This window comes from Chaetodon trifascialis, chromosome 20, assembly GCF_039877785.1.
Source record: "Chaetodon trifascialis isolate fChaTrf1 chromosome 20, fChaTrf1.hap1, whole genome shotgun sequence".
Taxonomy (NCBI): Eukaryota; Metazoa; Chordata; class Actinopteri; order Chaetodontiformes; family Chaetodontidae; genus Chaetodon; species Chaetodon trifascialis.
The window spans coordinates 14,268,764-14,284,988 of record NC_092075.1 but is presented as its reverse complement, the minus strand read 5'-3'; the positions used below and the strand labels follow the sequence as shown (position 1 = coordinate 14,284,988).

The window sequence follows — 16,225 nt, the reverse complement described above, 5'->3', positions numbered from 1 at the left end:
CATTGTCTTTTATGCTTTCATATATAAATATTCTTTGCTGCTTTGTGACAAACCTCAAGTGGCACAAAGTGCCAATTTACATTTGATCCATTGCTAATATAAGAATATTGACAAATGCAGCTTTAATATTCCTTCCTTTGGCAAAATAATATAGTTAAATAACATTTGTCATCAACAGATATTCCCTTGATATGATGAATGTCTGTTACTAATAGCAATAAGTCAGTCACAGACACAAGCACTCAGAATGTGTCAGTTTAATTCAAGTATTGAACATTAAGGCAGTGTTTGTATGAGTGTTGAATGTCAACACTATGAAATCCAAGTCAAACGGACTTCCCCTAAAATATGATGTAATCACTATCATGATTTGAGTGGTTCAATTAACGCATGGAAAATGACAAAATAAGTGTATGAAAATATGAAATGAGAATTTTCTACATTTACAAACAAGAATGTCGCCATCTCATTACAACGCCAGTTCATCATCACTTGTCTTTTTGACATGAACATGTTCACATGAAAGTACAAAAGACTTTACTGTTTTAATTCAAATTTTACAGCAACGGAATGAAAGACCTAAGAAAAAAGAGCGATTTAACAGAAAACATTGAACAACCAGTGGCAACGAGGCATTTTGATAAAGATCGTGGCATCACCTGTTGCCATCAGTTTATTCACAAGAAATCTACATTTCAGAAGCACTGTTTGATGACTAGCTTTCAACCCAACATATCAGAGGTGTGTAAATCTTTTATTTGAATGAGAACAGATCATAGTGTTCTTGTTGGGTGACCAGAAAGCAGGTGTGTTGTAATGAGCCCTGGTCTGAAGGAGGTGGTCTCTGTGTGAGATGCAATCATGTGAAGCTTCTGCTCCTCTGGGCTTTCGCAAATTATTTTGAGGTCAAAGGTAATGGATGGCACCTCAGGGAATACTGCTGATAGTAGCTGAATGTCATGCGTGAACTCTGGACACCTGGATTAGGGCCATTACGGACTTTGGCCAAAGGCGTGAAGTGATATAAAAAGTTAAAACAGTTTTATTGTGACACAGCTGTATCATCTGAAAAACACTAACACTAATCAACATCTGAAAAGAACTAACATGGAAATTGAAGAAAACAAATTTGTGACTAGGAACATTCATACAAAACAACTGTCAAATAAAGCACTACATAAGCGAGCATGTGCAGATCAAATATAAATTACAGTACTGTGTTTACGTGTATTAGACCCCATTCTTTGCTATCACTGATGCTGTGGATCATGGGCAGTCCCTGAAAAGTCTTCAGACACACACCTTGGTCTGTGAGTCCCAGCATTCAGATCACTGCTTAAAAAGAAGTACAAAGCATTTGTTCCATTTGTCTTTCCTGCTGCTCATTTTCTTTTCTTTCCTACTACCCGTGTCCAGCCAGGACGATATTATTATTAAATGTAGAAAGTACGGGGAGAAGATTAATGAGAGGAGGAAATAGAAGTGACCACAACTGGCACAGTCTATTACAGATTAAGTAGCTCTAACTAAAGCTGCAACAAATGTGGCTACTGGCTTAGAGTCAACCAACAAATATGGACTACATACAGGCTGCAACAACATTTTGTCATATATGTAATTTTCAATTTTCGTAAGTGGGATATCGGTCAAATTTGAAGCAATATGTTAGCTGTATTGTAGCTGGGATAGGCTCCAGCCCCCCGCAACCCCGAAAGGGATAGGCGGTATAGATAATGGATGGATGGATGGATGTTGGCTGTAGTGTATTACCGGACATTACCTTGACCATACCTTCATTTTACTTTTATTCAAAGGCCAACTTCTCTCATTTTCAACTTGATTCCTCTTGTTCTAATGTTTGGAGTCCATATGTGTGCGACGCTGCTTTATGTGACACACAACGTGTAGTTTTACGATATAATGTCAGAATCAGATATTAGGAGCTCCTTATCCAGGCCCTGTGGAGTCAGGCAGTATATCTGAACAAAGAGGCCTCTGCAGCCTCCGTTGCCACAAAGGAGTCGCATAAGAGGTGCCTTGGAGGGCACAGTCGAAGGGCACCAGTCTAAAACAGTCATCTTTCTGGCAGTGAAATTGCATTTAAAATCTTGTAAAACTGCTTTAAAGAATGCACCTCGGGCAAATCCGGTTTTATGTGACGTGCTTTTTTAAGGGCACAAATCATCATAGTTATCTGATAGGACTCTCTTCCTACTTGGATCATCTTGCTACCCCCATATTTTCTTGGGCAAAGCTTCCCAATAGGCAACCTCAAAGCTACCTACTGCAGTATTGTTGCAAATGGCTGGATAGCATACCAAAATCCACTTTTAGGTTTATCAAGGAGAAGTAGAAATACAATACGCAACAATGTTTTCTCTCTTCTCCTCTTCTTCCATCTGCTCTACACCACAGAGTCTTCTGACCTGCTTTCTGCTGCTGCAAATGTAGTGTTTGCATGAAGAACTGCATCATGGACTGTATGAAACAGCAGGTTGCTCATGTCTTTATCATCCTTCCCAAAGAATTCTCCTTTCTGCAGGATATCAACGATTGAGGTGTTGCAGTTGGCAAGGAGTACGCTTACCCCGATCTCTTTATATTCCTTGACCAGCCCTTTAAATGTGGCCATGCCTGTTGAGTCTATGAAGGGGATGGCAGAGCAGTCTAAAACTATGGTGTGGAAATCCAGTTGTCTTGGTACGAGTCCAATAACGACCTCTCCGTTGTTTTTATCGCCATTTGCCTTGGCCTGTTTGGAGGACATATCTTTGGCCTTCTTCTCCGCCTTTCTCCTCTTAGTCATCTCCAAGAAAGGTTCAACTCCGACAGCTTTGTAGAGAGATCTGAGGAATGAGTCCTTGTTGGCGTAGAACAGAGGAGCCTGGAAGCGGAAGACTTGAACCCGAGGTGGCGGCATGAGGTTCTTGTACTCGTCCATGTCTTCATAAAAATCAGTGCCGCTGGCCCGACCCAGGAGAGAGACCTGACGTCAGGTGTCAGATTAGATGAGATTATGAAAGGGAATTTTTTTTTTAAATATTTGATACCAGCAAGTCATAGCTGCAAAATCTGTAATCAATTTTCAATGTCAGCTTTCAAAAACCATCATCAGCATGAGGTCCATCACTCACCTTAGGGTTCTGGGTCTTGAAGATGATACACATCATGGAAAAAACTATTCCAACCAGGAGGCCCATCTCCACACTGATCAGAGTCGTGGCTGACATTGTGACCAGCCACACGATGGCATCATTCCGGCTGGCGCGCCACTTGGCCGGGATGTCCTTGAACTTTCTTAGCGCACCTCGAAGGCTGACGATAATAATACAGGCAAGAACACACTTCTGGAGATCGTAGAAGAAAGGTGCGAAAAAAAGGAGGACTAGAAGGACAACTAAGGCGCTGATCAAACTCGATACCTGATGGAGGAGAAACAGAGAAAGAGAATGGGAGAGATGTTTATCATGAACACAATCCACACAGTTAACACAAACAGGTAGAATACATTATGTTATATGGAGTGGCCCCTTGACAGACTTCAGTGGTATTCCTGGAAACCAGTTCCTCAAGCAGGAAGCAGTCAATCTTTGCCTTATGAAAGACTTTTTCCCCTTGCTTTTGACAGCACAATGGGGCATCCCACTTTTCATCACTGGGTATTAAATATAATATTTAATAAATACTGTTTATTGCAAGTAGAGGTAGTGAGAACAGTTTTCCCAGATCTCTATAAACATAAGTTGTGAAGACTTAAGTATAATGCAAACCTAAGATCTACAGTGGATTACTTAATTTTGTAGTAGGAGGTATTTGCTTGAAAGAAAGCATGCAATCTGAAATCTTAATGACTGATTGGACCAACCATTAAAGAAATGGATTCACCAGATATGAAATTCACCTGTGTCTTGCAGCCTGTTGAGTCCTTCACCATGGTTTTTGCCAGTGCTGCACTGGTGGTGAAAGAGTGGAAGAAGGAGGGGATGATGTTACAGAAGCCGATGGCCAGCATCTCCTGGTTAGGACGAACCGTGTAGCCGTTTTTCTTAGCAAACATCTCGGACAGTGACACTGTAAAGGCAAAACTTCAAGACAAAATGAACACTTGTTTCCCAATTGAGGCTGTGAATTAATGTTTTCCCTTATAAAAGCATGAGGAGACAACTTCAGACCTGATGTAAACACACATTTAATGTGATCATAATGTCATTGTTTTTCACCCAAAAATCATCCAACAAAAGTGGAAATAAAAGAGCATTTTTATTCCCTTACAATTACTATTTAGGGGAAGATAGATACATCCATTATGCATCCATAAATACTTTTGTTGTTGTTGTCTTCCAAGTACATCACTTAAAAGCCTTGCTACAATGTATAAATGAAACCCACTTAAATAATAGAGGAGGAAATGTCCATAGCTGGATGTATTTTGGGGAGTGTGTGCAGTCAGATCTCAATCTAGATGATTAGGGCACATATCCCTGCCAGACAGCAATCAAGCTAATAAGAGCAATAATAGCAATAACAGGACAGATAAGAGACATGCATCAATGCCAAGCAATTAATGTTGTACAATTTATTGTACAGTTACCTAATGACTGCCAGAGGAATGGCATCCAGTGCCACCCGTGCCATCAAACCAAAGCTGGGCACCTGGGGAGGAATGAACCCTGTGGGGATGTGTCCAGAAACACTGGAGCTATAACGGATGTTCAGCTCCCCAAAATGGCTGGCCAGTGTCGCTCCAACCACTACTAAGAGCTCAGTCGGCAGAGGGATCTTTAGACGATCCCTGTAGCGGTCCTGGATCTCCTTCCCTGCCACTGTAATTAAGAATATTGTGTTATGAAAGAAATCTAAAAATTCAAATTTGGTCTATGCTACATTAAAGCAAATCTCTAATTCTGCAGATTTTCATATGGAATATTAGTTGTGTGGAAAAACTCAAATTGCTTTTTTAGGCTTTTGAAAATGTATGGACAGTACTTATATGCCTTCTCCCATGCCATTCTGGGAAGTGTAGTATAATCATATTAATATTCTGACTGAGAATCTGATGGAGAGTATGTAAAATAGAAGTCTTTACATAACACAGAGATACAGATGGCACTAGTGATGAGGTCACACAAGTTGGTCTTGTGAATATTGGTGAAGATATTAATCCAAGTGATGACAGCTGTGCCGTAGCCCTGGTGACGAGGAATCTTTAGCCCCAACAGGTATTTAGCCTGCACAGTCAGGATGGTGAAAGAGGCTCCGGTGGCAAAACCATCCAGCATAGGAGCTGAAAGGTATACAGAGACGAAGCCAAGCTGAAACACTGCCATCATGACCTGGTGAGGGGAGGAACAGAAGCGGAAGAGGAAAGGAAGAGGAAGGGAATAAGGAGATGGATGGGAATGAGAAAGTTAGTCATTTAAAATGAAAGCCTCTGCAGCACTGTGTCCCATGTGCATGTATGCATGTGAATTGTCATGTGTGCACTTGATACAAACAAAACAAGAACCTACCCCTGAAAGCATTGCTCTATAGTACTGCTAGTGGGCGAAAACTGTACAGGGTGCCTTTAGATTTACAGTGTTTTATCTCCTGCATTAGAACTTTGGGACGACTAGGTCAGAATACAGCTATTCCTTTACCTGATAGATGCCAGCCAGAAATGTAAGTGCAGCAGCGATGCTGATGGCGTAACACTCCTTCCCGCACTGCAGACCCATTAGCTCCACGGTGTGAAGTTTATCCGCTGTGATGTTGGTGCCCAGTGTGGCATTCAACATATCAGGGCCAGATGTTGTGGAGTCCTCATTGAGGTCAAAACCTGCCAAGAATAGCTCCTTATCCACCACCTGCAGGCAGGAAGAAACCACCAGCAACAAATCTTAATTAATCAGTTAAAGCAAACCTAGGAAATACAACTGTAAATTATTACACTCAAGTTATACATTTAATTAATCGTTGTGCTTTTGATTTGAACTTGAAAATAAGTGAAACAAGAAGACCCTCAACATTCTATTAAGGGCCCAAATGGTATGGTCATTACCTGTCCAACCATGAGGCTCATGAGACTGAAGATCCCCACAGAGACATGCCTGGACGTTCCCATCAAGAAGTAGATGATGTTGGCATAAAATGAAGTGTATAAACCATAGATGGGCTCCACTCCTGCCAGCAAGCAGTAGGCGATAGCCTGTGGTACCAGGATGATGCCGACGATCAAACCCGACATCACGTCACCCCAGACATACTCTCTGAGCTTGTATTGTGGCAGCCAGCGCACCACAGGGAAGAAACCGGTCAGGGTGGATCGGACTCTGGGCACAGAGCACGTCACAGTCTGCTTCAGCTTGGATTTGAGGACTGAAACAGCAGGCTGTCGCTGGCGAACCTGCCGTTCCAAGAAAAGTGGTGGGGCCACTGGGGTCTCGGGGACCTTGGTGACCTCCTCCATGGTCTTTGTGATGAAGAGGGGGCCGCACAGTGAGAGAAAGAGGGAGGAGAAGTGGATAATGTTGTCAGCTGTGCTCCTTTGTTGTCATCATCAAGGGAAAATGAGGGAGGGAGAGAGAGGAGAGGGAGATAGAGGACAGACAGGGAAACGGAAACGATCAATATCAGTGGAGATGACTTCAATCAGTAGATAAGATCCTGTATCTTCCTGTTAGGTCGCTTTCGAACCTAGCATGTTTGTTGTGGTATGTCTGAATTCTTGGGCATTTACAGATTTGTTTTGTAGGAACTATTTGTAGTTTTTGTCCTCTTCTGAGAGAGCTGTAGTCATGCTCAGTTTGGATCGAGAAATCAGAGAACCTACATACGTCATCCCGAAACACAAGGGATTATGGCAGCAGAACAACAAGAAGTCTTCACTGATGTCATGATAAAGGTGCCCTGTGGAATCTTCTTGCAAACAAAAAGCATTCACTCTCAGTATTTCTTACAAAAATGTATTGTTTTTATCCTCAAGGTCATTGTCATTGCTTATAAAAATGTTTGATAGCCTTTGTGGGTGCATTGCTACGCTTATTTGTGTGTTACTGCCACCAACGAATAGCGGGAAACCATGGGAAACGTGTATTGAGTCACCTGTAAGCTTGTGCATCCTCCTGTGTATGCATGATACGAACACAATGGTGCTCACTCCGAAAACATTGCTCGTTGTCAAAAACTGCACAGAGTGCCTTTAAGCTATTTCGTTTTGCTTAAAATCGTTAAAATTGGAATCGAACTCTCTAACCTGGCAGGACTACAGATTGAGGAAATGCTGTCAAAATAATTTTGACTCAGTGTAAGGAGTGAATAATGCTTCATGTAATGGTCTTCAGTTTCATGAGGACAATATAGTTTCCCTTATAGAGATCATTTGTGTGTTGGTTTATCATCATTTAAACATATGAATCAGCCCCTTGTGTTAAAATGCAGTCAGAATTATGAATTAAGTGTTGCGTTAAATGACTTTTTTCCAAAAAGACCAAATGTACAAATTCAGCTGTTTGCCCAGGACACTGTTCTGTTAACCTTCAATGAATAGTTGCGTAACAATACAGACTGTACAGTCTGTTTCTTGGTAAACACACAGTTGAGTTAATTAGCTCATTTTCCGAGCTTACCAGTTAGTCGCTGACTAATGTGCTTTTATAAACCTTTCAGTTAAGCCTCCACACGTTCAAAGAGCTGAGCTGCTATAGCCATTTAGACTACACTTCTTATAAACATGCAGTGTTGGAGTTATTATTGTCATTGTGGCCTGTTTCATACACATTTAGAATTAACTTAGATGTGCTCTAGGCAGTGGACAATTAGCCCTGGAGTGAGGGAAAATGCCTCAGCTTCTTATCTCTTTTAGTCCATATCTCTGCCAGTTCTTCATCTAAACTGCCTGTTTGATCTTTTGCCACTATTCACTACACTGATACATGTGCAGCACTCCTTGTAGTTTATCTATCCGTTGAGATGTTGAGGTCTGGAATGTGGGTTAAGGCCGAGCAGAACAGGGTTACTACAAAGTGTAAGATTTAAGGACAGCGAGAAAACCAATGACCACTGTCACCATTGAATCAATTTTGGTGGTGCTTTTTGGAAAATAAAATGTTGTTTTTATGCTGACTTTGCAACATTTTTAGCCATGAACAGCATTGTGACTGGTGGCTTTGGTGATCCCCTGATGTCTCCTCTTGTGCCACCAACAATTCTAAATCTTATTTTACAGTAGATGTCAGCTTTGATTGACAAACAATGGAACCTAGAAACGAAAGCAGAAGACCTTTCTCTGATTTGTTCTCTGTCGCAGGTGCGTCTCAGCAGAGATAACCATGTCACAGAGTCCATAAAACACTTAAACTGACGTGCTATCAGCCTCTGCCATCACAGCAACACTGTTATGTACTTAAGCTTCCTGTGGCAGAGCTGGCAACTGGCATGACTGATATGACAGGGAGATTTAAAAAATGGAGGAATGAGTTTTTTATGTTTACTTAAATGAGATTTGTGAGATTTGTTGTTTTGCAGTTGTTTTAATTTATTCATATCTCAGGGTTTTTTTTTGTTTTTTACTCACTGTTTCTAGGCAGTCGTACTTTAGGGCAGAGTCATGGTTCACTCTGCATGGAAATGCTCTTTTAAATAATCTAATACAGAGCCCAGTTTGTGTTCATATGGGCTTTATAAATGCAAATTTATAAAGCCCATATGAACAGATAAAAGACACAGGAGATAAATAATGAGCCAATGTTGCTTTAAAGTACAACACTTAAAGTAAGAAAGAGACCAAGAACACAATAACTACCTTAGATTTGTGTTTCACACTCTCGCCAAAACTGTCCACTTGAACAAGGTTTTCTTTAAGTAGAGACACACACATACCTGATTAACTGCCCAACATGACAGGAGGCACACTGAGCACCTCAAAGCTGAATTTAAGACAATGTCAGCCCTTGACAACACTGAAAACAACTGATTAAAGCTGTTTCCTGGGAACCATTTCTAATCAATGTTCTCCGTCTTTAATCATGTGATACAAAAGCACTCCACCACTGCTTAGAAATGACCTGAAAGCTTCCTTTCAGGGTGGAGCTTGCCTGTCCTGTATAACTCTTTTCTGTCCGTTAAGAGACTAAAGGCTGAAAATAAGTAACTCATGTTTTTTTTACGCAGGAACATCAACTTTTTTTCAGTTTATTGCCCTGAAATAGCCCAAATGTTATTTTCCTTGATTTTGTCTTGCTTGTGCAAATCTAAAAAACAATTATAGTATGATTGTATTGGGCAAAAGTCTCAACATACAGGATATTCCAGTCTTTAAAATCCTGAATCCTTATTTAATGACAAATATCATGGCTGAGTCATATGCTGACTCTTCAAAACCAATATCAAGCTCCTAAAACTAGGACTATTATCCCTAGTAGACTTTTAGTTGTAAAACACAACAATAAAGATACATCATGACATAACCATGAAAGCTGAGTCAACAAGAGGCGAGTACTCTTCTGACTTCAGGTTTGCTTTACAGCTTTACATTAAGGAAAAAGGTAACATTCTGGGCTGGAAACAGTGATTACTATTTAAATGCTCTAATCAAGTGCTTGACTTTAATGAAGCACACATGAGATGATTCATGCTAAGAATTACTCAGGTCTCATATGGACCAGCCAACATCTTTCCAACTCAGCAATGCTCTGCACAGACTGAAAATCCACATTCAACCTGAAACAAACCACAGCAGAACTGCAAGGTCTCCTGTCATTCTCACCTGTGGTTAATATAGCACTTGTGCAAAGGACTATTAATGATTGTAGATAAAAGTAGTACATGAAGAAATGTCAATGGGACTGCAGGTTGAATAAAGACATTTTAACTACTCTTCACATGTTTTCCAGTTGGAATACGAACTCACTTTGAGTGCACCAGTGGTTATTACTTGAACATCTATACACACAGTTCCAGTCAGTGATCAGTGAAAGCACACTCACCTGCCGAATCACTGCCACAGGGACAAACAGGACCACAAGTCTGCGATGTGTCGTAGTTTAATCAGCTCTGTGTTGACTGTCTCAACTCTACTCATTCTCTGCCTGCCTGAGTGTGATCTCTGCTGGATAAATACTAAGATAAGAGCAGCCCTTTGCTCACACTCACCCTGTTCCCTATTGGCTTGGGAAGAGGGTGAGTGGCAAGCATAGGTGGGGCTTGTCATTGTTGGCCCCAGCTAAAAGACAGTTGTGTGTGTGTCAATGTGTAATACGTGCATTGTGGGGAACAATATTGCTTTTGGAGACAAAACTCAAGTCCCCCATAACATAAATAATGAAATATACAGGTGATTCAATGTTAGAGGATAAAGTTATGATTAGAGTAATTCTCTAGGGAATGAATGTAAGTCAATGTTGTGTCTGTGTGTGTGTTACTGACATTATGAGGACGTACATGTAAATCAGTTTACACTCTCACATTGTGGGTTAGGGTTGACTGCCTAATGAGGTCAAAATGCAAGTCCCCATATTGTAAATCATTAAATTTTAGGGTTTTTCAAGGTTAGAGTAAGGTTCAGTTAAGAGGGGGTCAGATTACATCCCAAGAATATAGTTCATGGTGCAGGGGCACAAGTGAATTTCAAAATAAACCTCCTCTAATGAAAAAACGTCCTATTAAAAAATCATAGGGTGACACAAGTAGCGGAGTACAAGCAGGGTTAAGGTTAGGGTAATTCTCTATGTGTGTGTGGATCTGTGTTACTCATCTTGTGGGGACATAAATCTGTTTCTGGAGTCACATTGTGGGGGCTCACAGGCCTTAGGGGAAAAAAGTTAAGGTGAGGGTAAAGTTAGTTTTAGGTTAAGGTTACAGGAAAGGAATTAGGCAAAACATGTTTGTGGTTAGTGTATGTCCCCAAGAAATTAACAAAAGTCTGTGTAATGTTTCCAGAAGTCATGGAAAAATGTATGTGTGTGTGTCTAGAAGAGTCAACTCTGGGCAGGTTTTACTAGGTCATTGTGGTAATCTGCTCTGCTGGTGTTTGAGGCCTACAACCGTGTTTGTAATTGAAAATGAGCACAGAGTCGTCTTGTTGTTTAAATACATCCTGCAGAATGAGCGAATTACATAGCAAACAGAAGATAAGCTGTGGTGGAGGTGCAACAAGCAAATAAGTGTTGCTGTTATCTGTGTGAAGAGCGTGAGAAACAACCTATATATGTGTCTTGAACACACTCATATCACACATGAGTTAAGTGTGTTTATCAGAAGTGGAACTAACAATGATTTGTACCTCCCATGTTGGATAAAAAAAACTAACACACAAGCAGACTGAAAATAACACACAGGTAAAAGTAGTATATTACATTAACTGTATATTTTAGATTGTTATTTATTTTACATTTCTAAAATAAAAATCTGAGCTCATAACCAGAAGCATTATAGTTGCGTGCCTCTGAAAATCTGACATACTAATCTTCATTTTTAAAGAAAAAGCATTGTAATTAATAAAAGTGATCAATATTTCACAGGCAATAAGTCTTAATAATAAGTAATAATAGTAAGTATTTATTTATTGTCACTAAATGTTTTAAAGTCAAAGACGACAAATCAGAACAAAATTTAACACACGTTTACTTACACTTACATACTTAACTGAACTTGGTGTATCTTGTGCTCCTGGATAGGAAAAAAACAAAAAGTTGCTAGATAATAGAAAATTAATTTTAACGCTACATTAACATTAAATTGTCTGTCTATTTCCTTACAATAAGAAAATCTGCTTGATCTCAGGTGCAGTCAGTCTCGTCTGTACTTTCAGTGGTCAAAGCTGTGTTATTTTTTTGATACAGTGCAGCTCTCAGTTCAGACTGGTTTGAAAAGTCTGTTTTAAATCACTACAAAAGAGCAGTAAAGGCATACATGATCAAACAAGTCTCTATGAGTGGACTGAAAAGCTGCCTCGTTGGTGCAGGAAAACAACTTAGACAACAGTCTAAAACGTACTTGGCAGTAATGCAAATTATACACGATTTACAGTAACTAGGAAAAAGTGTGTATGAACACTGGTACAATCTGGCACCTTTGATTTTAGGCTTTGCTGGGGGCATGTTTGCTTCGAGGCATTTAGCATATGTACATTTCAGTCTTGACAATCACATCGTCAAGCTGAGCTGTCTACACTGAATCACCATTGCCACTGAACACATCAGTGGTTTTCAGTGGTGGAGATGGAGAGCACGCTCTCAGCTCAGCTCAGCTCAGCTCAGCTCAGCTCAGCTCAGCAGTCATTTCTTCCTGGTTAAAGGCTCACTGAAACACTGAACAAGGTACAGGCAACAGGAGACTACAGACATGTCACTGTGACAAGTGCTGTCTGTTGTGTTGTCTGTTTTAGTAGTTTTGTAACCATGGAGGATGTATCATTTATCATTTTAGAGGATAAATGCTGGCAATTTCATTTGAAAAAGACATAGGACTCATTTTTTATAAATAGGGCTGATATTCACTGTCTGAGACAAAAGTGGGTCTGTGCATGTGCAAGTGTGTGGGTGTGTCCCTTGACTGAAAGCCATCATTGTCAGTGTGAAGACGGCAATTTACTTCTTTATGTTCCTCTAATACAGTCAGTCACAGTTGAGATTAAGGCCACATGTATAACACATCACAGAAACGTCAAAGGACAGGCAGCTTCTTTTTGGTATGTGTGGGTGTTTTGTGTGTGTTTATGTGTGAGTGTCACTTCAAGCTGACAAAACCAAACAATTGTAAGATGTTAGGGGGTTTCTCCCATCTTGTCACCTTTGCTGACCCCTCACTGCAAAGCAGAAACAGCACACAACCTGAAAGCATTCCTGCACTGTCCCTTTAATTCCACCGGCAGCATCCATCTGTCTGCATGCCAGCTTCATCACATCATGAGCACTGGACACTGTTCGCTTTTCTGTAAGAGACAAGTGAAACGAGGGAGGACTCACCCAGAAAAAAGGAGCAGCTTGGATACAAACAGGAGGCAACATCAGCCATACCTCCCTGGCTGTTACCCCCGCATCCACCATCAGTCTGTTTTCATCTGTACCTCCATCCAGTCTGCTGCTCACTGATTGCTCCTGACTTCTTCCTGCTTCCTTCTGCAAGGCATGATGGGAGAAGCAGCCTCCGTCTCGTTCCTGTCCACGGATTGGAGCCGAGCAAAGGGGGAGGGGAGGGAGGAGAGCAGACGGAGGGAGGGAGGAAGGACTGTTGGCAGGGGATGGTGGTTACTATGGTGACTAAGCTCCTGCTGGTGTGTGTGTGTGTGTGTGTGTGTGTGTGTGTGTGTGTGTGTGTGTGTGTGTGTGTGTGTGTGTGTGTGTGTGTGTGTGTGTGTGTGTGTGTGTGTGTGCATGTGTGTGCATGTGTGTGCGCATATTAACATCCTCTCAAAAACCAATGCTCCACTCCTTTATATTAACTGATTGTAAAGGCGACATAACAAATATGGTGTGTTTTGGTCTTTTCAATTCAATTCAGTTCAATTCAATTCAATTCAATTCAATTCAATTCAATTCAATTCAATTCAATTCAATTCAATTCAATTCAATATTCCAGACAAAGTGCATGCAGTTAACACAAAGTATATACAAAAGGGTGTACCGGGAATAGTATTTACAGACTTTTATGTTCTAAAATATTGCACAGTTTACGGAGAAATATTGCACAGATTACAGGCTTTTATGTACTGAAATATTGCACAGATTATTGCCCAGGTTATTGCACAGATTGCACAGAATGTTATGCAGATTATTGTACCGCCTACTTGGAGCAGTTTCTATTGTAAAGTCTGATGGCTGCAGGAAGGAAAGACCTGCGATGCCGCTCCTTCACACACTTTGGATGTAGCATCCTGTCACTGATGGAGCTCCTCAGTGCAGTGAGTGTGTGTTGGAGGGGTGGGAGTCATTGTCTGTCATGGAGGACAGCTTGGCTGTCATCCTCCTTTCCCCCACCTCCTCCACCGGTTCCTGAGGGCATCCCAGGACAGAGCTGGCCTTCTTGATGAGTTTTTCCACTTGATCATCAACAATTCTCATGATATATTTCTGGATTTCCTGCGTACACAAAGCATGATACAGCATATAGGTTTATCTTGAACCAGTGATCTTGCGGGAGCAGGTCTGCATCCCTAACTGTTAGGTCATCACTCCACAATGCAGGCCTCAGCTTTCCACACCAACTCTGTTGTCTTTGTTGTTGTTGGTACATCATTTGAGCAACCTCTTGCTGTGCACCACCAGATGAGAACAAGGACCATGTTATACTGGTGCGTTCACGAACCAATCTTTTTCCTTATGAGCAGAAGTGGCCTCACTGGTTTATTCAAAGACTTGATTTTCAGATTGTCAGTTGTCCTTAAGAACTGAGCAGGCAAGTGGGATTCAAGCAAATCAAACATAAATCCGTGAGCAGGAATTGAGCTGAATTTAACAGCAGGATGATATGCATGAGAGGGTCGAAGAGAAAGGTCAAGGTTTGAGGATGACTTGAGTTATACAATCAAGCAGAATAAAACAGCAGATTTCTTATCTTATAAGATGGAAAGATAAGATAAGATACAATGAGATGGTGGTAAATTGCTGGAAAAAATGGAAGCTTCCTCAGGCCAGTTTCGGATATATATTACTGACTTTCAGCAACTTTCCACTCATGCATGTCTGTTTTGTTATAAAGACATTAGATCCTGACTGCTGGTAATGTATTAACCTGTGATTTTTGCTCAAAGCTGCAGTAACCACAAATTCTCCAATAATACTTCATGTACATAAGTGGTTACATAAGTGGCTGCTGTAACCAATGTTTTTATGTGAACAATGAATCAAAATGACTTTGTGTAAGATGAAAGGCTCATACAGGCAGCCCCACAGATAAGTATCACTTTGCATTTTCCCTCAGTTATATGACATTTTTTTATTGTCTTTCAGCTCATTGTTTAGGTTTACTGGCCCACAGCTTTATTGTTCTGGTTCTCTCTCACCACTCTGACCAGTGCTGTTACAGGTAGCTGTTATCAAGCTGTATGTTACCTGCACAGCAGCAAACAGCAGCCAGAAAAAGTTAGGAGACTTCAGAGACACTTGCTCTATGTTAAGTACCACATTTATGCACCAATTATCAATGATAAAATGGCCTTTTCTGGTAAAAGTTGAAAGGGTTGGTAGCTGGTAAGACAAGGGTTTACACTATAATTCCAAGAGATTTCTATGAATTAGGTTTGTATTTTTCTGTTTTAAAGCTTTGCACTTTCACATTTCATAGAGAGATTTCACATGTAGGCTTATCTGTGAGTGTAGCAGGGGTTTAGCCATTAAAGAAAACAATGTGTGTAACCTGCCATGTGCGGTGAAGACTTGAAAGATGACTGTCAGAGAGGACCTTTAAATTTTAAAGTGACATCCTGATAACCCCATGACATGCCACCATTTATCCTCCTCCAACATTTCTCAAGGGTTACACGGGTCCCAAAACAAACACTGAGCAAGAGTAGTTTATTCTTTCTATTTATTAACTTTCTGAGTTGAGGAACCACTGTGAGGAACGTGAATGTTTAAGGAGGATTAGCAGCAACAGAGGAAAAGGTCATGCACGCGAAATGTGAAGTTGTTACCTACACGAACACCTCGAATATAACCGACTCCTACTGCGGGCTGATCCAGGAGGCGTAGTACAGTTGTTACACAACATCGTCCCTGAGAACAAAAAGTAAGAACATAAGAACATAGAGTAGGACTTGTAACAGGACGTTTATAATTTAGCAATCCGACCTCTAGTTGCAGGTGAGAGCCGTTAAGAACTTTTTTTCAGGCCTCTGATTGGCCAGCATGGCTTTAGGGTTATATCACCACCTGATGGTTTGATGTGCTTTTCACATTACTTGAATTGTGTTTTTGTGTTTTCATAGGCACAGAGATGAAAAAAAAACCAAAAACAAATAAAAACAAAACAGTGCCTCTGTGTGCGGACAGGATTTTTTAAAATGTTTTTTTTTTTTTTTTTTTTGGTTTTGAGAATGAAAGAGGAAAAACCCCATTTTAGAAAATACCCATGTGCACGTGGACAAGTCACTTACATGACCTGAAATCAGAAATCTGTCAGCGCTGATGGATGTCAGTGAGGACAGCAATGTTTCCAAGTTTTTAACAATAAAATGATTCAGTGGGGAAAACCCAGAGGATAAAATCAGCAATAAAACCTGCAAAAATGATAAAACAATGCTACAATA

At 40.7% G+C, this 16,225-nt stretch overlaps 1 protein-coding gene across 1 annotated transcript; it reads right to left on the bottom strand.

Moving 5' to 3' along the window:
- Positions 1 to 239: 239 nt before the first annotated feature.
- Positions 240 to 13,033, bottom strand: slc26a1 (solute carrier family 26 member 1). The gene is given in 9 exon segments (XM_070988887.1): positions 240 to 2,986; positions 3,135 to 3,422; positions 3,902 to 4,085; positions 4,592 to 4,823; positions 5,087 to 5,333; positions 5,640 to 5,846; positions 6,041 to 6,492; positions 6,495 to 6,524; positions 12,945 to 13,033. Coding segments are annotated over 9 exon segments (2,271 nt in total). The 5' UTR covers positions 12,994 to 13,033; the 3' UTR covers positions 240 to 2,404.
- Between the last annotated feature and the right edge of the window lie 3,192 nt (positions 13,034 to 16,225).